This window comes from Clupea harengus, chromosome 19 (genome assembly GCF_900700415.2).
Source record: "Clupea harengus chromosome 19, Ch_v2.0.2, whole genome shotgun sequence".
Taxonomy (NCBI): Eukaryota; Metazoa; Chordata; class Actinopteri; order Clupeiformes; family Clupeidae; genus Clupea; species Clupea harengus.
The window spans coordinates 12,457,583-12,485,287 of record NC_045170.1 but is presented as its reverse complement, the minus strand read 5'-3'; the positions used below and the strand labels follow the sequence as shown (position 1 = coordinate 12,485,287).

General features: G+C 40.8%; 1 protein-coding gene across 1 annotated transcript; it reads left to right on the top strand.

The window, feature by feature from the left end:
- Positions 1-266: 266 nt before the first annotated feature.
- Positions 267-27,287, top strand: LOC105888919 (major histocompatibility complex class I-related gene protein-like). The gene is made up of 7 exons (XM_031585631.2): positions 267-336; positions 8,881-9,141; positions 23,697-23,975; positions 24,291-24,566; positions 25,551-25,643; positions 25,736-25,753; positions 26,083-27,287. The coding sequence occupies exons 1-7, from the start codon at positions 270-272 to the stop codon at positions 26,202-26,204; spliced, it is 1,116 nt and encodes a 371-aa protein (XP_031441491.1). The 5' UTR covers positions 267-269; the 3' UTR covers positions 26,205-27,287.
- The last annotated feature ends 418 nt before the right edge of the window (positions 27,288-27,705 follow it).

The window sequence follows — 27,705 nt, the reverse complement described above, 5'->3', positions numbered from 1 at the left end:
AACACATCGTTTGCTGCAGATTATACTTTCGGTTTCCAAATCTAACCTTACAGAACTACTTCTGCCACAGAACAGATGACGCCTGCACTGTTCTAAAATGGCATTGGGTGTCAGTCTCCTTTCCAGAAATTCTAATTGGTGGCATGTCAGCCTACTATTATTTATTCATTCTGAGCGCCGTCGTTATATGTCAGTTGCTTCAAGGAGTTTGAAGGAGCAGTATCGTCTAGTCGGGAGGAAAATAAAAAACATTATCACTCTGTGATCTGATGAAGACAAATATGACGACCGCAACGCTTTTGGTAGTCCTATGCTGTTTCCATGTTGCTTCAGGAGGTTAGTTTGCTGTTTTTATTTTCGTATAAAGCTCTCGTTTGGGTTTTTGTTTGTTGTCCCTTTGTGCCGTGGAGATTTGGTAGAGGGTTCGTAATATTTTGGAAGATAAAAACCTGTGAAGATTTCAGCTTGCTTGATTTGAAAGTCACCCGCGTAAACTCCATGAAGAGTTTGATAGTTACAGATATTATTCTGTTAGGTTAAATCTGACGTATCGGTAGGCTGTTAAGCTTTCTGGTGTTTGCGCGTCTTGTAGTAATGTAACTCTTTAAGAGTATTTTACACACCAGGGATTTGGTCTACCGCATGGCAATGTGTTGGTTATGCTAGAATTTTACGGGTTATTATCGCTTAAATGCCTGAGGTTATACTACTGCAGTTAAGGCTAAGGATAAGTGTGTGTGAGACAATTTGACAGAGTAAAGAGTTATGACATTATCTGAATTGTCATCGTGCTAACCTGTAACCTTAATTATTTTCACTTTTCTATACTGTTTGATCGCCATGAATAATTGTGTGTGTCAAAGTGAAAGATACCATGTAGTTTCATTGTATTTTACAAACCTGGGTACAGAAGTTCTACCTAGAGACTGATGACCATGGGCCTAGTAGGCGTGTCTCTCTTGGAGAGATGAATAGTGTTTCCAGGGGGGTATTCGTCGTAGCTCGCTAAACGGTTTAGCGAGCTAATTTTCAGGCTAAGATAAAAAACGCCCCTCTTTTTGGTTCGTGGAAGCAACTTTTGATAAATCACCATAGTTACATATCGATTAGCACTAACCTGCTCCAGGGCAGGCTAACTTAAGTGTAGCTGGATAAGCTTGCCACACCCCCGGAAAAAGGAGGGATCCCATTGACCAAGGACTGATATTAGAGTTAGATTAGCGGAGGGAGAGAGTTCTTTGCGATCGCCAAGATCCATTATTCGTGTATGAGCGCTACCGATTCAGCCGAAAAGGAATCATTAATTTACAAGACCTTCTCGAGTAATTTATTGCAAACACCACATTGACTGTCTTGCGCTTTTTTGCGAGTGGTACATTTTTGTAGTGTCGGTGATGCGGAGAACAAAGCACTCATAATTATTGTGTTATTAGTACACCATAGCATATCATTATTGTAGAAAATGATTACGGTGGACTCATGATAAGAATAGAGAGAAATACAGACAATTTATTTTCACTGCTTCAATTTATTGTATTTGTTATTAATACATTTAGTCATTTAACAGACGCTTTTATTCAAAACGACTTCCAAGGAAATGTAAAACTACATCGAGGAAGGAGGTGAGGGGATTTGAACTAGCAACCATGCAGATTCAAACCGGTAGAGGTAACCTCTGCACCAGCTGACACTTGCTGTCAGGTATTCATACATAGATATCACCCTATAAACATCCCAACACACCTTGCTCTCACAGCAGTGGTGGTGTTGAATTTTGCCATGATTATGGTCTTGTATTCTTCATAAGCGTTCATGTTCATCTCCTACTCGCCAGCGGAGAAAAAAAGAGCCCTTTTCTTTGAGTTTAGAACCATTATACCGTTAGAAAATCATGGTTTTGGTGATCGACCTTTCCTGCCTTTTGAAGTAGGACGTGCACGCGCAAATGCCATGATAACTTTAGCCTGCTTGAAATTAACCACATGATTAGGATGCGGGTCAGCCGTTAACGAACCGATATTTGCTGTTCTCAATCAGCTCGCTAATCTTAACGGGCTAAAAGGCCAATTGATTAACTTAGCTTCAATCCTACGACGAACGTACCCCTGATATATTAAAAAAAATAACAATAACAATAATAGCAACAACAAAAACAATAATAATATATTTTTAAATATTTTACCCAGAAATGAAACTGCGGGGCAAGCCCAATTCCAGACATGTGAAGTGCATACTTTATGTCTTGTATATATTCTATTTAACTTGCAAATCCAGATAAATGAAGGCATTGATAGCACTGATCGCAGTTCGCATATAGATCATTCATACATATCAGTTCATAGATGAATTAATGCATTGAATTCACTGTTGCAGTATTCTAGGGATGCACCGATACCACTTTTTTACAAACCGATACGAGTACGAGTATTTTTATTTGTGTACTTGCCGATACCGAGTACCGATACCGATACTTCTTAGATTTGGTCTCCATGAAAGTGCAATTAATTTGGAGGCAGATTTTATTTTATCCTCTGCAGATTATGTCAAGCCTATAGTACAAAATTAACAGAAGGCTATCCCAAGCCAAAAATAAACAGAGCTTTCTGGTTTTAACACACAAAAAAAGCATTCAAACAGACAATATCATCACATTAGACAAAATGCAAATATAACCAGATAAAGGCAATTCAATTTGCTGCATAGTTAACAACACAGTCTGCTTAACAAAAAGTGAACAGAACTATTACTGGATTAGCACAAGAGCACATTTCAGTTACAAAAGGATCAGAAGAATCTCCTGCTCAAGTACACAAACAATCACTTAACCTATGTGGCACAGTCTTTCTCTCTACCTCTCTCTCTCTGTGTGTGCGTGCGCGTTTTTTTCTTTTGCAAGACGTCAGTTAAGATAGGTTGCTTCGGTCTTGCGCCACTAGCATCAGTGAACTCTATGTACTTAGCACTATAGTGTGTGTTCAGATGTTTAATCAAATTGCTTGTGTTAAACAAAGTACTTTCCTTTCCGCCCCTCGACAACGTAGCAGTGCAGATCTTACACTGTGCCTTACTCCTGTCGTCGTCATTTATCTTAAAATGAGCCCAAATCGCCGTTAAGGCAGCAGAACGGAATTGCTAATCGCTAACGAGATGTTAGCAGCTAAATTTAGCGAAACCTGTATACTGAAATACTTTGACACTATGACAAACTTTCCTAACACAGTCAAACATCAAGCAAATGCAACACAAGACGGCAAATAAGCTACTTACTAGTCTGGCAGAGAGTGGTAGGACAGGTAGGACAATAAATCACATTTTGTGTCAGCATAGCCCGGCCAGTTTGATGCAGTGAAATACTGATGAGTGGTATCGGTGCTTGGTATCGGCAATTCAAAACGAGTACGAGTATTTTAACGAAGTATCGGCACCGATACCGATACTGGTATCGGTATCGGTGCATCCCTACAGTATTCAGTATTACAGGTTTGCTTAATGATTTTTAAGTGTGCAAATGAGCACTACAGATTGTATTTAATACATAAATGTTTAATCTTAAAAATATATAAATTATAATGGATTTTTTTCAAACTATCCAACTAATGGATTCATTGAAAACAGATTGAGAGATTGAGCTAAAACATCAAAATATCAGATACCAAAATAGTTAATTGCAGACCTGATGTTATCTGCTGCCCCATGTGTTGTGCACATATTGATAGGTAGAATTGATGGATTATTTTATCTTCTGAATTTCATATGTATGATTCACTGCGGAAAACGGAGTGTCAACAAAGACTAACAAATTTGCACATTTAGCTACAAATTGCAAAATTGAAGTGTATATTACATTTTACAAATGAAGTACAAAGATGTGTTTTAAGCGAATTGTATTGTATTGTGTAATTTTCTGTGAATGTTTTGAAATGAAATTGAATTTAAACCTGAATGTATAGTTCCTTGCAAAAGTATTCAACACCTCTGCAAGTCATCACCATTTATTATTTACAATTTTCATTGTGAACGCTTAAGCTTTATTTATTTCTAACGTCAAAATAAGTCATTTTATACTAAAATGAAAAATAAACAAATTAAAAACTAAAATATTCTGCTTGCAAAAGTATTCAACCCCTATATATTAACCCTGGGTAGGGAATGCCTTTGCTGCTTTTGAAGTGGGAAAGTACCAGCTTTGCTCATCGTGTTTGTCCTCATTCTTCTTAGTAGAATTGATATAGATCATCTCGATTGGTGGGATGGGGCTCCTGGACTATAGTGCCACAGATTCTCAGTTGGATTCTGATCAGGGCTTTGACTGAGCCATCCTAGAACATTCATGTTACTGGTTTTGATCCACTCCAGTGTTGCGTTCAGGTCGGTTCAGACTAAAGATTTGCGACGAGAGGAGCTGCAACAACTTGAAACCAGCAACTTGGTGCAACAAAGCGTTCCAACACACTACAACATGTCCTTTGATTGTCCTGTGATTTTGAGTAGAACTTTTTTGTATTAATTTTTCCTTCAAGTTTCCCAGTTCGTACAGATTAGAAATATCCCCACACCATGGCATTACTAATGCCATATTTCAGTATAGGGATGGTGTTTCTGAGGCCGTCACAGACTTCAGGCGACACAGAGACATCAGTGGACAGAGTTTATTGGAAACAGCCAGCACAGGCGGGAACAGGGGAAATAACGGGGGGAACACAAAAGTAAACTGGTAATTAACGCAAAGAAGATATTGTCCACTAGTACAAAGCTCAGAAGTTCACTGTCCAACAAAACAAAACGCTCAAGAGTTTTAGAGCAAACGAAGGAAAACTGAGTAATCACGCGAACTAGGAAAACCAAGTATGAAAACACTTGAGCTAGGAAGAGAACATGGGGAGATAAAGTGACCTGTAAATCGGGGAAGGAGACAGGAATGATCGCAGGAAGTGGAATAGTCCGGAGCTTGACTCTTCTGGAATTAGTCGTTCTGAAACAAGGCCAGACAGGGAAGTGAGGGGAGTGAGGAGTTTATATAGTGGAGAATGTGACAGGTGCTGGTAATCAGGAAATCAGGAGACCGGAAAGGTGACTGAGGCAAGTGAGTTGAACCAGGAGGGGGCGTGGCAGGAGCAGGGCTCAGCGCTGGTGTAACAGAGGCATTGACAATGTTGGATTTACGCAGTGGTGGAATGTAACGAAGTATTTTTACTTCGTTACTTTACTTAAGTAAATTTGTACGTATCTGTACTTTACTTAAGTCAAAATAATAGTGCATACTTTTTACTTTTACTCCATTACATTTTTTTGCTATTATCTATACTTTTACTCCGCTACATTTCTACAATATGTGCTGTTACTCGTTACATTTTATGAACATAGTTTCGCCAAAATGTTGCCTACACAAAACTATGGATTGCGTTGCTGTTTTGGAAGTTTAAACCAATCAGGTGGCTCTATCAACTCCAATGATATCAGAGTGCGCATTTGGCAGCAGCACTAGCGGTAGCTTTGCCTGTTATAGTTGAACATTCAGCCTGATTACTGCCTATTCAACATGGATCCAGAGTCGGCCTGAACTGAGCCCTCTGATATGAGCCACCCTTGGCCCTATTTAAAAGATATGTTCGAGTTTAAAGGCCCCAATAATGACTCCTGGAGGTTTCAATGCGTTTCCTGTCTCCCTCAAAAAAAGGAGTTGCTAGCCTTCAATAATTCGCCCTCAAATTTAAAGTAGCATATCGAGGTAAGCAGAGTGATTGCTATGCTAAGTTAATGTCCCTGACTATTGAATATTGATATATGTATTTAATTCGTTTACTGACATGATATTATAATGTTATCTAGCGAAATGTATGTTGACATACAGCAATAGCATCAAAAAAACCATGATTGGACCTTCATTATATATTTAACGTAGTGGTAAGATAAAGCTGGTAGGTTAGGTATGTCAAGCTAGCGTGCCTTGTTCTGTCCAGTTTTACAATCACATTTGTTTTTCATGTTCCATGTTTCCCTGCTTTACACCTTTACAATTAATTAAAAGATTTAAAGATATCACATGGTGTCTTTATTGGTTTGGCTTAATGGTATTAACTTTGCAAATAATCCCTGGTAGATAACTTGTCATCCGCAGAATTGTAAGATATAGTGTGAACAGTATTACAGATGGTAGGCACAATAAGTACACCAACCTTTCCAATTAACAAATGTTGTTGCTTATAATTATTACTAGTAGTGACATCTGTAGAGGCATTTATTACCAGTAGCTATTTCTTTATCAAAATGGCACAGCCTAGACATTGAGAGACAACCCATTGCGTGAGTACTTTTACTTTTAATACTTAAAGTAAATTTAAAAGTAAGTACTTTTTACTTTTACTTAAGTAGGATTGTTGATGTAGTACTTTTACTTTTACTTTTACTTTTATCCTCCTGGGTACTTGTACTTTTACTTAAGTACTAAACTGCAGTACTTCCTCCACCACTGGATTTACGCCATATGTAGCGCTTTGACAGTTTGGCTAAAATGCTCTATTTTGGTATCATCTGGACATAAAACCTTTTCTCGTATCTTAAGCAACTTCCATAAATGCTTTAATGTGGATCTTCTTAAACAATGCCTTCTTTAGCCATCCTCCCATAGAGCCCAGTGTTTTGTAGAGCTCTTTAGAGCAGGGGTCTTCAACCTTTTTCAGCCCAAGGACCCCTTGGCTGAGAGAGACACTGAGCAGGGACCCCCACCCCCGCCGCCCCAAATTTAGGCCTGATATTCATATATTTTATCTGGAACTAAGTGTCAGCCACACACACACACACACACACACACACACACACAAACACACACACACACACACACACACACAAACACACACACACACACACAAACACACAAACACACTCCCCTACACATGTTTGAACATAATGATACATAATTTGTAACACACAACTCGTTTCAATTTATTCTGTTTATAATTTTATGATTTTTTTTCTCCCTTACAGTTAGCCATTACTCTGTATTCAATGAGGGGGGGACAAAGAATTGAGTAGCTTGAGAAGCTTAAGTATGGATGAAATATCTCATACCTAGTGAGAGGCCTGACGTTTGACAATTCATCACTCATGTCTTTGGCATCAAGATTCTCCCTATGAAGCATTCAGTGCGTCACACATGGCTCTTGCACCGTCTGTGCACATCGCGACACATTTTGGCCAGGGTATATCATGTTCACGGAAAAAATTGTCGATCACTTTGAAAGTCTCTGAACTCTTTTGTACGTCCATGCAGCTGCTTACAGAATATAAATTCCTCCTGCGTCTCATTTTGGTAGACAACCACACAAACGCTAAAAACAGGGTCGTTTGACATGTCTGTGGATTCATCTAATTGTAGTGCAAAATAATCTGCTTTCGGGAGTTTCGCGACTAGTTGTGCCCTCACATCAGCTGCCAATTCATCAATTGAAAGGGGAAAAAAGCAAAGGGATGCTTTTCAGTTTTTTTCACGTACTCCTCCTTTCCAAACGTCGTTTTTCACATATTACTAGCTGCTGGCAATATTAAACTTTCCGCAATTATGTATGGCGTTTTGGTCTGAGCGACACGTAATGCAACTTGATAAGAGGGTTTTAAAGCTAGCTCGCCAACTGTGGCTGATTGTCTGCTGGCCCTCAAAAGATTTTAAACGGGAAATATTAAATGTTTGTTTCTTTCAAGTGAGCATGGGTTGTCTCTAAGTGTCGTTGCAGCTTTGATGGCTTCATACTTTCGTTTGATAGCACGGGAGAGCAAACCACGCACACTGGTAGTTTGTCACCATCGGTCTCTTTGTAGGTGAAGCCAAACTTCAGATAATTACTTGAATATTTACGTGTTTTCTACAGTTTGCGTTTTTGGGTATTAAGGCATGTTGGCATCCTCTGAAGGTAGATCATCTGAACCGCCATCAGTGCTGTATGACGTGGAGCTTTTGTTCCGAGAAATTACAAAACTTTTAAATTGTATGGTTATGGCAGGTAACGTGTTTTGGCACCAGATAGCAAAATGTAGCTAAAAGTGCATATGTTGCCATGGTAATCAAATGATCGCGTGAAGATTCATGGGTAGCCTATGTATTATTTTATAAACGAATAGAAAGCAATTGTTACGATCTGTTTATGTTTATGTAGCCTATTGGACGTTTTTAATTTTTGGAAGAGGGAAAAATGCTTCAGATGAAATAATTTGGCGGACCCCCTGCAGTACCTCCGCGGACCCCCGGTTGAAGACCCCTGCTTTAGAGTGTTGACTCCTACACCTGCACTCCAACTCCTGCCACTGAACTCCATTTTTCAGGGTGATGAGTGGACTTTGGTGGCATCCCTCACCAGTTTATTTCTTCCTCTAATGCTTCATTTGGGGGGTCAGCCTTTTCTACAAAGTGTAGGGGGTGTGATGCAACTTTCTTCTTATGGATCCAGTAGTGCTCAATTGGACATCTAAACACTTTCTTGCGGTCTTTTCCTCATAACCTTGCTTATGACCTGAGTGATTTTTATCTCCAGAAAGCGATATCTACTTTAAGTGGCACCTCTGTATCAGTTTTGAATAACTTGCCATATAGAGCTCAGATGCACAGGGGTTTGAATACTAATTTGTATAATTGTTTACTTTCAATGTTCACAGACAAATCATTTATTTTGCCTTTGGAGATATACTAGAGAATACATGAAATGTTTGCAATAAAAATACTGAAAATATTTGTAAGTATCTATTCTATTTTTGAAGATGATAACTTTCAGGGGGTTGAACACTTTTGCAAGGCACTGTAATATGGTAAAAATGGTAGATAATGTGCGAATATTATTACACAGGTTTCACAGGAAAATTGTCTCACGATGGACCTTTTTTCTCTTTCAGTGACCCACACTATGCAACATTTCTATACTGCCACGTCTGGCATCCCAAACTTTCCAGAGTTTATAATTGTTAGTGTTGTGGATGGCCAACAGACTGTCTCCTATGACAGCATCACAAAGAGACTAGTCCCAAAAGCAAAGTGGATGGCTGCTGCAGTAGACTCTGATTACTGGAACCAGGAAACTGAAAAAGCTGTTGGAACTGAGGCATCATTTAAAAACAACGTAGTTGTTGCCAAATCCCGCTTCAACCAGACTGAAGGTACGTTTTCATCAAATTATTTCTGCTCTTCTTTCCCGTCTTTCTAGTCTTTCAAAGATAATTGAGTCAACAGAGAGTTAAGAGTCAGCCAGAGTGTGGCCAAGAGAGGTGTACTACAACATGCAGTGCATGAGTCTGTTTTTCAGCAGTGTTAGAAACTAAGCAGAGACAGTCTTTCAATACTGATGTAAATATGGAAGATTTACTCTGGGGTTGTACGAAAATCCCATGATCATTGTCGTGGATAAAAGGTAAACCATTTAAAAATTATTGGATAATCAAGACGAAAGCTATATTTCATATCAGTCACTGATAAGGTTAAAAACATGCACAGAGCAAACAGAGACACAAACAGCATGATTTGAGCTTCCAGATTTGAGTGGTACATTTTTACAATTTACAAACACAAGCTAGATCATTATTCTTTCATAGAAAATTATACTTTCATTCACCATTGCAGCATTAAATTGATCATACATATTTGTCAATACATTGATAATACCATAACATTATTTTGACTTCATCAAATTGTTCTATTCATCAAACTTTATATTCTTCAAAGAATCATCCATTCCCCAAATTGCAGATTTAATTACCTTTGAGCATTTTGGCTGCCAGTTTCAGGTGCAACATGCTTGTAGACTTTGCTAAGGCCTTCAGATGAAACTCTTCTCTCAAGACCTCAATCATTTTTTTATTTAGTTCTTAGTAACATACAGTTTGGACCACTTTGGAACATCATTCCTGCTCACTATAAATGTTTGGCCACTACATTTCAGGAAATGGCATGAAGCACTCGTCCAGCACTCTTTCATTCACATTTCATGCATTTCACACAGGTTATCTTCCTTCAGGCTACCTGGGGTAAGGGGTGTGTGGTTGAAGCCCATTTTACGTTAAGTGAGGAGGTTGTTGTGGGAAAGCCCTCCAGAAATATAAACCCAAAATAAAGTGAAGGAAATAAAAGCTGCGATACAAAGCCTATGCACCCTGTAGCCCCCCAAAGTGCTTCACTGTCAGGACTATGTATTCACTGTGTAATACATCCTGTTCAGGTTCACAGCAAACATATGGATCCCCTCTGAGCTAAACAGCTCTTTGGCACAAAACTGCAAGATTCAACTTTGCTAAAGAACATGGAATGAAACCTGATGAATATTGGGAGCACATTCTTTGATCAGATTGAACCAAGATACATTTTTTCAGCTCAGATGGGCTCAGAACATCTCTCCAGAAATGTGTCCCACACAGGTGTCCTAGGGTGTGGTGGTGCAGTGGTTACCTTTATGATTGGTTAGGTTTGATTCCCAGTTGATGCAGGTTGTCTCTTTAAACACTTTGGATGACCTTTACCTATGACACACACATGCATGCAAGCATGTACACACCTGTACACATATTCACAGACACCCAAACACACAGATACACCAGAGAGGAGCAGCTGCCCTTGCATCTGAGAATGAGCACACACACACACACACACACACACAGCCCTTTGACCCATACACTATTACACAGGGCTTGTGAGGAGTCAAGTCGGTCACACAGATGGGATAAGCGATAAGTCTCCCACACACACAGTCACACTCACACACATGACAGACCACACACAGAGGGCGAGCACAGAGTTGAGTGGACAGTTTCACAGAATTTGTTGGACAGGATGGAGAGTGGAGAGATGCTCACACACACTAATGGCCAGCACAGCCTCACACAAATGATGAGGAAACAGCAACGAGAATCAATGCAAAAGAATCAGTGCAAAGTATCTCAAACACACACACATGACAAACAAACAACAACAAGAATCTAGTCCAGTATAGAGCTAGTTGACATTCTTACACAGAGACAGTTCTGAAACTGAGCAGGGCCAAACGGCTACAAGAGCCCCTGCTGAGTTTCAAAGTAGAGCTGCACATCCTCTCACACAGGACCACACATGAAAGGGCGATGATGACACATTAATACCCATATGACGTATGTGTGCCATCGCATAAAAAGAGACAGTAATCATATGATTGGTTTCTACCCTAGCAGATCACTCTCATATTGTTTAATTTGCTAACACCTCTATTCATATAACTTTAACAGCCTATTAAAGTTATATGAGGACCACCAATGAGAGTGAGTACCATACTACTAACATGCCCAGTTATTAGCAGAGGCATGTGCATCCTCTAAAGTTAGCCTTTTCATATTCAGGGCTGAATCAATACAAAATCAGTGCCCCATAAAGTGAGTGCATTAGAGAAACTGTCACATGCATATCCTCAGTTTATGAACTAAAATCAATACAAAGGTAAAGTTGGCACCAATTTTAAGTTACACATTATACTGAACAACCTTAAAGCTTGGTAAACTATTGAATACGTTGTGGGGTCATTAGTTTGTCATCATAAGAATAGATATTAACCAAAAATATGGCCAGTGACCTGTTCTCAGAATAAGCACACCACAATCAGTAACTGTGAACTGTGGGCTCTAGTGAAATGAAAATACAGATTTAGTTTATTGTGGTCTTAACATCAAATAGTTCTAACTTTCAAGTCACGCCTTGTAAGTTCTAACAAAAAAGAAATACATCAGTTGGCTCAATTTTTGTGTACAGGCTTTTAAATGCAACACCTGTATTCAACTAAAATTGAATTTGCTTGATGACACAAATTTTAAACCAAACATTTACAATCTGCCCACATCCCATTCATATGGTTTTGTTCCATCTCTCTCGCTGTCTATATGCTGATCTTTGACCAACCATTGATGCCTTACATTAATTAATACAAACACACTTGACATGGCTGCAGTCTCCTGATGTGTGAGCTGCTGCTGGTCTGTGTCTGCTCTTAGCTCAGCTCTGTGTTGCATGCTGGGACAAGACTCCAGCAGGTGCTCCAGCGCCTTTCATACACACAGAGCCGACAGACACATACACACATATATACATACACACACACATACATACATACATACATACATACATACATAAATACATATGCACACACATGCATACACACACACATACACAAGTGTATACATACATGTACGCATATATTAACACTCACCCAAACATAGACACACACAAGGGGCCAGAGAGGAGCATCTGCCCTTGCAGGTCTGAGCATGAGAGTAGAGAGACAAACTCACACTCAAACACACACCTGTGACCCGTACAGTGTTACACAGAACTTGTGAGGAGTCAAATCTGTCATGGATGGGATGAGTGTAGACTCTGCCACACAGGCAGTCACACTCACTCACATGCACTCATACTCATTCAACATACTCATTTAACATACTCACACATTTAACATACTTACTCATTTAACATGTACATTTAACATACTCACAAATTTAACACATTCAAACATACTCATACTCTAAATATTTAATATCCACTTGGTAGAGAGTCCTACTTTGGCCCTGCTTTGAATGCCATCCACACACTCTGACACAAACACACATGTACATATTTATTGACATAAACAGACACACACGCAAACACACACACACACACACACACACACACACACACACACACACACACACACACACACACACACACACACACACACACACACACACACACACCAAGTCTCCAGATAGTCAGACCTTCAGGAGCCCACAGGGGGCAGCGTGGAGTATCTTCAGCTACAGCTCTTAGAGGGAGAGGAGAGGGGAGACACATTCACTGACACATTCCCAAACGTGCATCCTTACCACATACACACTCACACAAACACACACCCACCCACACACACACACACACACACACACACACACACACACACACAGCCTCTAGAGTCTCCCCATCTCCATCTCACTTACAACACACAGTTAGACATTCAGCAGCCCTCTCTCTCACACACACAGACTTCTAACACACAGGGCCAGTGCCAGACACACACACACACACACACACTCACTCCTAACACACAGGGCCAGTGCCAGTCACACACACACACACACACACACACACACACTCCTAACACACAGGGTCATGTCTGTCCCACCCAGGGTCTCCAGCACCAGCTACTGTCTCTGACTCACAATGACATCCGAATGAGGCTGCCGCCTCTCAGGGGGACACGGGGGGAGTGTTACTAACACACACACACACACACACACACATACCCTAATATACACACACCCTAATGCAAACAATGACTGTTAAAAGCATGGACAGCGTGTACTCATGTCAGCGCTACATATTGCTGTTACTACTCAACATACCACTTAAAACCCACCCATCCCCAGCACAACACTGTTACCCCCAACACAACACTGTTACCCCAACACAACACTGTTACCCCCAACACAACACTGTTACCCCAGCACACACGACTGCATCCCCCCACTACATCACTTTTAATCACAAACACACGCTAGTGCAGTGAGATGTGAGGAGGGGGTCACTGACAACAGTATGAGGCTGCTGCCTCTTAGAGGGACAAAGGATGGAGTATGTTACTCATACACACACACAGCCAGACACACCCACACATACACAGTCACACACACATACATACTCTAATATACACGCACCATAACGTGCAGGCTTCCTCCAACATGCACCCACCTGCCAGACTGTTGTTTTCAGCATAAGCTATGATGCTTCATTACTGTTCAACACTAAAGTCACAAATAATGCTCAATTACCCTGTAAAACAAAGACTGTAAAAAGTATGGACAGCGTATGATCATGTCAAAAGTGAACACACCAAAAGGAGCTAAGAAAATGGTGGAGATTTAACCAAACATTAGCGGTTCTGGGTGGACCTCACCGATGTTCTGTGTGCTCACATGCTGTGGCTGAAAGAAGAACTTACTGTCCAGGCACTGGCTTCAAATTTGCAAACATGGCCACCAACTTTTGGCTTAATTTCTTCATAACATAAGTGCATGACGCCATGCTGTCCATGATTGTTACAGTCATTGGTGTAAAAATAATAAACTCTACTAGATTTAGTCAGTTACTAAATATAGTAACCAGATAATCCAAAATAGTTGTTAGGGGTTATATAAGGGGTAGGATGGCCCAGGTGCTCACAAGGAGATATAAAACAACAATAGAGTAAAATGAACCACACACAGTAACACACTGGAGCATAATAGATTATCACTGGAGTTAAGGCCAGAATGCCCAATATGTAGATCTGACTTCAGCAGCTTGACTGCCTATTGCTGTGTTTCCCCAACAGCCCACTGATATCCCATCCACACACACACACACACACTACACACCGACACACACACACACCACACACACACACACACACACACACACACACAGCATGGCCAACCCACACAACTCTACTATCCCCAGCATACCACCATTAGCACCCAAACCCACCAACACACACCACAACACATTGCTGTTACTACTCATCACACCACTGAAAAACCCACCACTAACCCTCACCACTGTTACCCCCAGCACAACACTGTTACCCCCAACACAACACTGTTACCCCCAGCACAACACTGTTACCCCCAGCACACACGACTGTATCTCCCCACTACATCACTATGAATCACAAACACCAGCTAGTGCAGTGAGATGTGAGGATGGGGTCACTGACAACAGTATGAGGCTGCTACCTCTTAGGGGGACACAGGATGGGGTATGTTAGTCATACACACACACAGCAACACACACCCACACACACACGTACACAGTCACACACACACACACAGCAACACACACCCACACAGTCACACAAACAGTCACACACACATACATACTCTAATATACACGCACCATAACGTTGAACCATGTTGTTCTCAGCAGAAGCTATTATACTTCATCACTATTCAACACTAAAGTCACAAATAATGCTCAATTACCCTGTAAAGCAAAGACTGTATAAAGCGTGGACAGCGTATGATCATGTCAAAAGTGAAGACACCAAAAGGAGCTAAGAAAATGGTGGAAATTTAACCAAACATTGTCAGTTCTGGGTGGACCTCACCGATGTTCTGTCGCTACGCATGCTGTGGCTGAAAGAAGCACTTACTGCTCAGACACCATTTTGCAAACCTTGGCTACAACTTTTGGCTTAATTTCTTCATAACAGAAGTGCATGATGTCATGTTGTCCATGCTTTTTACAGTCATTGGTTTAAAAATAATAAACTCTATCAGATTGTGTCAGTTACTAAATATAGTAACCAGATAATCCAAAATAGTTGTTAGGGGTTATGTAAGGCGCTGGGATGGCCCAGGTGCTCACAAGGAGATATAAAACAACAATAGAGTAAAATGAACCACACACAGTAACACACTGGAGCATAGTAGATTATCACTGGAGTTAAGGCCAGAATGCCCAATATGTAGATCTGACTTCAGCAGCTTGACTGCCTATTGCTGTGTTTCCCCAACAGCCCACTGATATCCCATCCACACACACACACACACACTACACACCGACACACACACACACCACACACACACACCACACCACACACACACACACACACACACACACACACAGCATGGCCAACCCACACAACTCTACTATCCCCAGCATACCACCATTAGCACCCAAACCCACCAACACACACCACAACACATTGCTGTTACTACTCATCACACCACTGAAAAACCCACCACTAACCCTCACCACTGTTACCCCCAGCACAACACTGTTACCCCCAACACAACACTGTTACCCCCAACACAACACTGTTACCCCCAACACACACGACTGCATCCCCCCACTACATCACTATTAATCACAAACACACGCTAGTGCAGTGAGATGAGAGGATGGGGTCACTAACAACAGTATGAGGCTGCTACCTCTTAGGGGGACACAGGATGGGGTATGTTAGTCATACACACACACAGCCAGACACACCCACACGCACACTCACACAGTCACACACACATACATACTCTAATATACACACACCATAACGTGCAGGCTTCCTCCAACATGCACCCACCGGCCAGACTGTTGTTCTCAGCATAAGCTATTATACTTCATTACTGTTCAACACTAAAGTCACAAATAAAGCTCAATAACCCTGTGAAACAAAGACTGTAAAAAGCGTGGACAGTGTATGATCATGTCAAAAGCGAAGAGACCAAAAGGAGCTAAGAAAATGGTGGAGTTTAACCAAACATTGGCGGTTCTGGGTGGACCTCACCGATGTTCTGTGTGCTACGCATGCTGTGGCTGAAAGAAGCACTTACTGCTCAGACACTGGCTTCAATTTTGAAAACATGGCCACCAACTTTTGGCTTCATTTCTTCATAACAGAAGTGCATGACACCATGCTGTCCATGATTTTTACAGTCATTGGTCTAAAAATAATAAACTCTACCAGATTTAGTCAGTAACTAAATATAGTAACCAGATAATCCAAAATAGTTGTTAGGGGTTATATGAGGGGTGGGATGGCCCAGGTGCTCACAAGGAGATATAAAACAACCATAGAGTAAAATGAACCACACACAGTAGCACACTGGAGCATAATAGTTTATCACTGGAGTTGAGGCCAGAATGCTCAATATGAAGATCTGTCTTCAGCAGCTTGACTGCCTATTGCTGTGTTTCCCCAGCAGTCCACTGATATCCCATCCACACACACACACACACACACACCATGGCCAACCCACACAACTCTGCTCTCCCCAGCATTCCAACATTAGCCCCCAAACACACCAACACACACCACAACACATTGCTGTTACTACTCAGCACACCACTGAAAACCCACCACTAACCTTCACCCCAACACAACACTGTTACCCCAACACAGCACCGTTACCCCAGCACACATCACTGCATCCCCTCACTACATCACTATAAATCACAAATACACACACAGGTTAGTGCAGTGAGATGAGAGGATGGGGTCGTGTGATTTAATGGGCTGATAAGGGGTTGGCATGCAAACCCCCCCCCCCTCCATTTCTCTCTGTGCGTTGAGGCTGAAGGAGGTAAACAGAGACAGAATGAAGAGCAGACAAACCCAACCAGGGAACATGAATCAGATCAACAGCAAAGGGAGGGATGGAGCCTCAGCATGTGAAGCTCCTGAATGTCCAGCTGTAACTAAGGACTCCTCACCTGCCCTACATAGCAACACCCTGGGCAGAGTGATGGCACTGAACCAAACAGTTAGGCAGGACCCTGTGTGTCACAGCTCTGAACCACAAAACATACAGCTGGACCAGACCTGCCATCTGCTAGGTGTCTGGAACTAAAGTAACCATATGATAATAATCAATATGTACTTCATTACATTCTTCCTATATCTCACATTAGAACGTAGTTTCGACAAATACATTTGACTAATACAATGGAACTTCAGTTCATTCACAGTGATTCATGATTTAAGAATTATGTCTTGGATGAGGAAGGAGAAACAAAAACTACCATAGTTTTAGTACTAAAAAACAAGTAAGCAGTAAGTAAAAATGAAAGGGGAGAATGTCTTTATAGATATCAACATAAATGACTCTTTGCACTACAGTTTAAAATACCCAAGAGTAAAATAGCTGAAATAGTGCTCTGGAACGTGTTAGTAATACCGTTCCCTCTCTCCTCTATGGAAAGTGCTTGTGTCTACTGAGGAAGGTCCTACACCAAACAGAGCTGGAGTCTCAGTGAAGAGAGCTGCATCACACAGCATGTGTACCACAGTAATCACTCACTTCACTCACTCTGGGAACCTGTGAGCCTGATGAGGCCAGATGAGGAGTTAGAGTCTCATAGAGCTCTGTGACCGTTAGTCTGACACTGGGACAGAGCTCCATTACATTAGAGATCATGTCTGTTACCCCTCCTGTCCCACAGTCCCACAATACCAACCACAACACTTAGAAGGAATTACTGTAGAAATTGTTTATAAGCAGTCTTAACAAACAAATTGTGTTTGATGAATGTGGTGGATATTTTATGACCACTGTTAAGATCTGATCCTATAAACCTCAACTGAATTTGTTTAAGATAAAATGGTCATTGCAGCTCTGTGAGTAATCAGAAGGAAACAGATGTAGAAAACAAACATCTAAAATGACACATTACAATATACAAAAAAAGACTATCCATGGACTCTCTCTGTCTGAGACACACAAAGCTCTGAACCATAAGTCATTCAGCAAGATCAAGCCTCAGATAAGTTCAGTAACTTTAGTAACGGCATATGAAAATGAGATGAGACACTGTAAATAAAGTATCCATAAATGATTCAAAACCCAATTTAAACACAGATCAGATAGAATAGAAGATTTTGTAGTTTGTGTGCATAGACTCAGGACCAAACTATGATCCTCACTAACAAGAACATCCAGCGCTTATTCAGGTCTGCCCATGAACGTGCCCTGGGAAAGAAAACAAACTGTAAATACTAAAACAAATACTAAAAACTTTGCCATGTATGATATATGAATTGTAATGGCAGGGCAAATAATCCAAAATATTGACAATAATTAGAATGGGAGATTAAGTTAGACTGATATAAAATCCTACAGCGGAGAGGCTGTCTAGATTCTTATCACTGGAGCAGTGAAGCCTACAGCTGTTGTGAATACTGCTGATCACTGCAATTAGGGGATAAAACAGACCATGAAAGCTGTCCTCCCAAACTAACACAGTAAAACACAGCAGACTGTCAGTGAGATGAAGAGCAGAACACCAAGTATGAGAATCAGTTTCACTAGCACCACTGCACACCACTGCACACCACTGTTACACCAAACACACCATCCAGCATAACGCAATCATCTTATAATCAGCTAAATAATATCAATGGCTCCCTAACTATATAATGATATGAAGGATGAGAGCAGCTAACAATTTATATCGATCCTGTTTGGAAGTTTGGAACAGTAGGCTGTTGTGAACAGTTGATCTGACATTGATAAAATAATGTTCGTTTTTTTTATATCTACAAATCTATAGAATGTTGTCTTAACTTTATGGAATGAATGTAAATAACATTACCATATGTCATTAGACCAGTCAGTTAATGGTGTTGCATACCAACAGACACACACACATAAAACACCACCCAAAACAGAAGGCAAAATTTCACACACATACTTTGAAGCGTCAGATATCTCACCCACTCTTAGGATTAGAACAATCCCTCACACATACATTTAAATAATTTTATTTGGATCCATATCCACACAGAGATACACTCACACTCATAACACACAAGGGTCCAGCGCAGAGTTTCTTACACACACACTCCCCCTCACACACACTCACATAGTCATCCTGCTGCTGCTCCCTCTGACTCAGATTAGCTGCTGCCCCTCTGAGGGAAAGAGAAAGGAGCTCAGGAACGAGTGTGTGACACAAGAGTACAGTCTGCCACGTACACACACACACACTCACACAGATACACACACTCACACAGATACACACACTCACACACAGATACACTCATACAGATACACAGTCACACACATATACACACTCACACACAGATGCACAGGCACACATACAGACCCCCATGCCACAGACAGTGCCAGTGCAGAGTGTTGTAGTGTCACATAGAGAGGGGTCTCATTAGAGAGGAGAGTGGAGAGGCAAACGCACTAAAGGCCAGTACAGCTTCACAGACACTAAAACGTGGAGTGAGGAGTCAAGTCTGGTGCTCACACACACAAGGTTACAACAAAGTCTCTCTCGCATGTAGAAATACACAATACAAAACTGGTCAGTTCAGAGCTTCTTTCACAGAAGGCTAGGACATAGCCTTTCACACATACTGGTGTTTGTTTAGAGTTTCTTTCAGTGACTCTTTCTCCCTCTCCTACTCTGATATAAACACCATCATGGAGAATTAGAGAATCTGTCTGTTTCTCTCTCAAACACACACTTACATAGTCAACTTACAACTGTGTTCCCCCTCACTTAGGTCAGTGTGAGGCTGCTGCCCCAGTTGTTGAATGAGGAGGGAGCTCAGGAGGGGGTGTCACACATGCATGCATACACTGTCAGATTCCCACCCAAACATGGAAATTCACATAACGTGACACACATGCACACAGAAGAAGCTCAGACTTTGAGAATCACAAGGGAAAGAGATGAATAGCTGGAGCTTTGAGAGGAAGAGAGGAGAGGCGCACACACAGACACACACGTACACACACACTCACAGAGAGAGAGAGATGGCTCTCAATGTGGCTGCAGTCTCCTAATGTGTGAGCTGCTGCTGGTCTGTCTCTGCTCTTAGCTCAGCTCTGTGTTGCAGGCTGGGACAAGACTCCAGCAGGTGCTTTGACTCTCAGACACCATCGATACACGGGCTGATCTGAAATAAGCAAGTGCAAGTCAAACTAAAATATTTTCAGTGATATTCAGGTCATTTGCTGGTGGTCCATTTCAAATAAAATGTAAACATATTAATACAATATCCCCTAAAGGCTAATATCAAAATTTAAGTAATAATTATTTTAAAGTTTTCCAAAACATCATTGGCTGACTCCAATGGTGAAAAGATGCAGTGTGTGTTCACCACAGATACGTGAGTGGAGAATGGAGATGGAGACGGTGCAGGAAAAGTTGAGGACGGGAGAATTAAAAATAAGGTTCATTGTTCCTTAATGAAGACGTTTCTGTTCAACAGTGCCTCGGCTTTATTTCTTAGTGTGGGGCTCAGAGTGAATGTACTGTATGTTTGTTTCAGACGGCCTGTGGGTAAAGAAATAGGCTAAGCTCTAAACAACTAGCCCAGTTAAAAGTAAAATAGAGGTCAGATTGTATTTGAGAGACAGAGTAGGCTATAACTAAATATTACCCTATCTTAGGACTATAGGCCTGCAGCTTGTTTTAACAGGCTATTCTTTGATCATTAACAACAATCTTGACACAGGTCCTAATAATAAGTAGTCCAATACAATAAAGCTGACACTGCATAGTTTCCTATATATATCATAATCCCCTACAGGCTACCGGCAGGCTAAACTGCCTTACAGCCTAATAGCCTTGCTGAACTCAGACAATGCTTTGTGTTTGTGCTGCATTTTTTGACCAATGGATGTCATGAATGCTCCAGGTAGGCTAAGTTGTCTTGTGCGATAAAGGAGGGCATTCTGTTCTCGTTCAAATGTTTCTCCTAGCCCAAAGGTGCACGAATGAATATGCACCAAGTATGCATGTTTTTGAAAAATGCAGGTCAGGCATCATGTTGTCTTTTATAATATTTGTGTTTGAATTAAAATATAGGGTGAGTTTAGGTCACTCCTGAATGGACTTGTGCATCACTGGCACACACACACACACACACACACAGCCTCTAGCGTCTCCCCGTCTCCATCTCACAAATCATTATGTAAGGGTGCTAATGTGACCACCATTTGAACCGGAGTGGCCGATGTTCCTCAAACTATCATTACTGGTTCTAAATAGGTTCTATGGCCAAAGCCCCGTTGCTCTTTCCATACCTCACAATGCCTTAACAAGGATGACAGTGTGTCTGTTGGACAAATAAGTAAATTACTAAACAGTCTACTGCATATAGAGATAAACTGCTTTAGAATGATGTATTACAGTGTATGTGCATGTGAGCTCTGGTTTTAAAATATAAAATACTTACCGCCAGTGGTGGGTGTATGCAGCAGTGTGTTTACCGAAATAACATAAGAGATAATGCTCATTAACCGTTTCTAACAAACAATGTGTCAGTTACGCAGTATATTAGACAGATGATCCAAAATGATGATACTAATTAAGATGTGATCATCTCAGTCCAGCTCCTAGAGTGAATGTGGTCTACTGGAAGACGACACAGTGGAGGGGGGAGTGTAGCTCAGGTGCTCTGAATGCTGAGGGTCACTAGGAGATAAAGAACAATAATAGTGTGAAAGGGACCAAACACAGTAACAAACTGGATCATAATAAGAACCACTGGAGTCACATCACATCATACAACACACAATTACAACACGCCATCACAATCAAAATGTCTAAATCGCAGGTAGCCCTTTGGGCAACCAAACTTTGGTGGCCTGAAATGAATTGAACTAGCCAAAAAAATAGACTGCTTTTGGGTTAGGTATATTCGAGAAGGCAATACAAAAAACATTTATTTAACACGCACAGACTGCAACAATCAGTATAAATAGAATTCTGCAACTTGCTACGTTTGAGAAGTCTAAATGCATTAACTTGGGAGTGTTACCCAAAAGTGGGTAAGTTGTCCCATTGGACTATTGAACAAATAAGTATACGTAACTAATGGCGAACGTAGATTTATTTATTTTTATATCTGAAACTGAACTTAAGTGAACATAAAAGTGAAGTTTAGTAATCATTGCTAAAAAAATATATCAAATAGATAGGAGGATCTGCACACCTTGGAGGGTTTTTCAGCAAGTGCAGCTATTTAGAAAGTATAGACCAAAGGAAAGAGAATAGTGCAACACTGCTTTCTTCTCTTCTCACAATTTTCCAAATCGTCAGTTTCTATTCTCTTTCCTGTAGACTAAATCTAAGACAAAGACCTATGGTCTGCCTGCCTTATTCAAAGTCATAAACTGCCTCTCCTGAGGTGGCCTAAATGCAGCATTGGTCATTTGCTGCATCTCACACATTGAACCCAAGTCTCCTTTGGCTGGCTATTTAAAAATAGTTCCATACAAGACAAGGCAGAAACACTTGTTTTCATCTGATAAGTCGTTTGTGTTTATTGGAATGTAACGTTTAATGTAATGCTTGGTTGGCCTCTTTTTCCGTGGACACTTTCTTCCCTTTCTGCAGCAGCCTTTTCATTCTCTGCCCACATGGGAGGGATTTCCAAATGCTGCACCACTTTTCTGTGAACCAAAGTAAAGCCCACTGATCTAGTGTTGAACCCTACTATTAACATCTCCAGTTCAGAGGAGGAAACCTGCCAGGGCTTTGAATAGGCAACACAACACATGTGACAACTTGCCCCCTGGTCACTGAGACAACTTGCCCCAAACTCACTAATTCATTAATTAGGGCTAAATTTCAAGGCTAATTCACCCTGAGACTGTAGTTAAAACATCAAATCAAACACTAACACCTCTAATATTAGAAAAGTTAAAAATGTGAATTCCCCAATAAGTTTTATCACATACAATGCGGTATGCTACAGGTTTAATTTGGAAGGGGAAAATGTGAAAATTGCGCTAAGCTCAGTGTGGTTGGACCTTGACTAAAGGTGGACAAGATGTTGACTCGGGGGTTGTGTCACACAAGGTAGCTATTTCAGTTTGGAGGATGTGCCCCAGTGTGACAACTTACCCCCCTCTCCCCTTCATCATGTAAAGGCAACATGAATAAGGAATAAAACCAAGATTATAACAGAACAGAAGCAACACATGAAGTGAAGACATGTAATTACATCTGCACACACTGCTTTTTGTTTTTCTGTCTCCTGTGCACATACATGCATATACATACTAATGACTTGCCACACATATGAGTTGGTCATGCACTCATGAAAGCAGATACACGCTTCTGGGTGACAGCTGAATGAATATTAGAATGTCGCAAATGATGAAGGTAGTGAGGAACCAGAGGTGTGATTCTGATTATTCTAAAATCTTTCTCCCCATCCTACCCTCAGGTGTGCACACGTACCAGAACATGTATGGCTGTCAGTGGGATGATGAGAGTCAAGCTGTGGATGGATATGATCAGTATGGTTATGATGGAGAAGACTTTATCTCACTGGATCTGAAGGACCTGAGATACGTCGCGCCAAATCAACAGGCTGTCATCACAAAAAACAACTGGGACAATGACAGGGCTAAGCTTGAGTATTTAAAGCAGTACTACACCCAGACCTGCATTGAGTGGCTGAAGAAGTATCTGCAGTTTGGGAGCAGCACTCTGGGGAGGACAGGTACAGCAGCACACAACACTGATAACTGCATTTGCTCTACAGTGGGCAGGATCCCAGTCATTATGTTGAAACTCATGTCCTCCACCAAGAGATATCATCTTTTTAAACTCTAATCAAATATATTAACTTTATTAATGTACATCAATGTAGTACAGTGTAACATACTCTATTTTCAGATAGTTATTCCATGGAGACAAACATTATACCACTCTGTGCCTTCGCTTTCCTGCATTGCTGTCATTTTTATTGTTACTGTTGTGTTTTTACTGTTCTTTTTCATTGTTTCTATCCCCTCTTACTATCTTGCCCTTCCAGTCTCCCCTGAGGTCACCCTCCTCCAAAAGGACTCAAGAGTGGTGTGCCACTCAACAGGTTTCTATCCTGACGGAGTGATGATCACGTTGAAGAGGGATGGAGTGGACATGCATGAGGACGTGGATATGGGGGAGACGCTGCCCAATGAGGATGGAACCTTCCAGAAGAGAGCTGAGCTTACAGTGTCACTTGAGGGGAGGAAGAAGGGAGAGTTCACCTGTGAGGTGGCCCACAAGAGCGGGAAGCCCATTGTTAAGATCTTGATTGTGGAAGAGGGTAAGAACAAACACCTTAAACACCACTATAGAGATGGACCTTTGCCTTGTTACATGTAAATGGGGTATTGGTGAAACCTCCAAAAGCCTGAAGTAGATGGAGATTGAATGTCTGAAGGGGTACGGGACTGTAAAAAGTTTGGGAACCACTGTAGTAGAGTAAAGAGATAATGCAAGTAAACAAACAAATCAATGATAGAAACTACCAAGCAACTATGCTTCCACCTGCTGTAGCGAGCAGTAGATCCAACCATAACTTGGATCAATGCTTTCAGAAACACAAAATCATTGGCAGTTGCAACCATAGCTATGAAGCAACACTTTAAGGAAACATTCTCCATGATAAGGAGGCACAGAACCCATCAGAGCATTGATCTGCCTCTGTCACTTACACCCATTACACATGAAGGCAACTTTCAGAATAACTTCCAGCAAAATGGTGTGTTCAGCTTTTAAAAACAGATGCATAACAATCTATTTACACTTTTGACACATTTGTAGGCTATATGATGGAATAAATCTTGTAATGCTCTCAAATCAGTGTTTTCAGCCAATCAAATCGCCTTTCATGCAAATACGACAGCACAGGCTCTAGCTAATCAGATTGCGTTTATGGTCACATCTCAAGAGCTTGCTAGCGGCGTGATTTGTTTGTTGACCTGTCAATCTCACTATAACGTCTCCGTTATCAACACCACCCCAGACTCCTCCTCCGTCATCCGTTGATCAACGCATTTCAACGCATATAGTGTGAGCTTGGCATTACGTCGTCCTGACTGTTGCCTGCAGGCCATGTAGGGCCACTACATCATCTGCAGGGGCGCAGGGGGTTGTAACAGTGTTGTTATGTACATGTGAGAAATACTTGTTGAGTAGTTTCATTTAACAGGTCTGTGCACCATCCCAGATTCACTGTAGGATGATCAGGGTCATATGTGCATTTAATAGTTGCGGAGGCGATTAACGGAGACCTTTTCTTCTGTAGGCATTAACCTTGTTGGCATCATCATTGGCTGTGTCATCGCTGCTCTTGTCTTGATTGGTGTGGTTGTTGCCATTGTCATGATGAAGAAGAAAGGTGAGAGTAACATCTTTCATGCAATTTCAGTGTTTTTGATTTCAGCCTCGATGATGCATCAGCATAATAAACATTCTCTTGTATCTTTACAGGCTACAAGAAGGCAGGGCGTGAGTACCTCTTGCAGCTATACACCTGATATGATAGAGTGAACTTAAAATACTGAAACTTCTAGATAACCCAATTATTTGATATTTGATATTTTACTAGAATCTTGGTCATCAATAATGTATCATCCATTATACACTTGTGTCTTTGTAATCTTGTTAAAACACTAACATGCATTTATTTGATGACAAGGCATACAGAAAATATTTTATTTCTAACCGAAATGAATTACGAAACAATGTACAAGCTTTAAAGGTTGTCTTGATATACGATTGTTATAGTTAATGTTGTGATTCATGTTTTTGTTTTATATGTGCTTTGCTTCTCACAGAGTCCGATAGCGATTCTGATACCTCTGACCCCAAGGTACGGTTCATACTTCAGTTTAGACCAGGGGTTCTCAAACTTTTGCAAGCCTGTGCTTCCCAAATCGACAGTAATGATTTTGGATGATCTGTTGTGAGTGTATGTGTTGGTGTTGTGCTTCTGTGAATGAATGAATGTGATAAGAATGTGATATGAATCAATATTATAATAAAGGCAAGAGGCTATTGCTCAGTAGGCTAACTATCATAACTCAGTTTTCATTGGCCAGGCTGAAGACAAAGGTGTCTGTGATTTGTTGGTGCAACTGTAATCCAGGTCTCTTGCATTTTGTGAGTAAGAGGTCCGTGGCCCCACGCCCCACTTGCAAGGCCTCCCAGTTTGAGAACCACTGGTTTAGACCATTTAGTCTTATATGTTCTGACTCAGTTTTCTAAAAACAAGCAGATATGAGTGTTTGTGTTCCCTCTGTGTCATCAGTTGTGCACTGAGGGTCATCATTTTGTACTGATTAAGTTTGTTAGTCTGATATCTATTGTCAATTGTCTCCAGGGAGGAGCTAAGCAGGTTGACTGCTGAGCATGAAGAAGGAGGAACGACGAAGAATCATGCTTTCAACAGATTGATTTTTTCTCTGAATATGCAACATCTTACATCGTGTGATTTATCCATAACATTCAGATTTCAGCTTTATTTAGTTTATTCCAGTGTTCAGCAATAACTCATCCTTTGCAAATCTGCTGTATAGATTGTAGAACATGTTTAGTGGCTGTTAAAATCTGTTCCAATGTACAAAATCTGGAAAGATTCTTCTACCACAAATCAAATAATAAATATCACATCTAGCATCTTAGTGGAGCCACTGATTGGAATATAATGATAAATGGTATTGTGCTTTCTTTAATTTTATTGTGTTGGTTTGCAGTTGTAACCTCTTTAGTTGGTGGTGGGAAGTGGGCAATTATTGATACTTTAGGAAGGAAAAGTGATCCACCATGCAAAAATATAGTATTGTTAGTACTAAAGTATATAGTAAGTATTTTTTATTTTCCTTTGAGCAGCTTAATATTAGTCAATAAACAGATCATTACAAATAAGACTAAATTCATAGAAAAGGTTAATAAATGAAAAATTGTGTACAAAGTTGAAGTGGTGGACACTGTAATTAAATGTAATGGACTGTTCGAAAATAAATAAAGTACCAAATTGGAAGACCTCTTGTCTTGTCTGTGTTGCATGTAGTGTAAAGAATAGTAACAACACCTCTGGTAGTCTAAACAAATAGAGTTCCCGTCCAAGAATAAGCAGTATGGTTGTATTTAGTGCACAAACAATACTGAACCTCTAATAAGTGATTTGTACATGTAGACATCTGCTTCATATGTCTGGTGAAAAGATAGCCTTCAATTAAACTGTAGTGCAGTGGTTCCCAAACTTTTCATGACAATAAAAAAAAAACACCACAGTGCAAAGATTGAGACACTCATTACCTGTTTTTTTCTTTTTTAGATTTATTTATGGCCATTTTAGCCTTTATTTAGATAGGACAGTGAAGAATTTTGGACAGGAAGTGAGGAGGAGTAAAGAGGTGGGGAGAGGATCGGGAAACGACAGCAGGCTGGAATCGAAC

Coding starts and splice junctions, on each gene's coding strand:
- LOC105888919 (XM_031585631.2), top strand. CDS start 270: ATGAAGACAAATATGACGACCGCAACGCTTTTGGTAGTCCTATGCTGT. Junction 337..8,880: donor TTTCCATGTTGCTTCAGGAG/GTTAGTTTGCTG, acceptor TTTCTCTTTCAG/TGACCCACACTATGCAACAT. Junction 9,142..23,696: donor CCGCTTCAACCAGACTGAAG/GTACGTTTTCAT, acceptor TCCTACCCTCAG/GTGTGCACACGTACCAGAAC.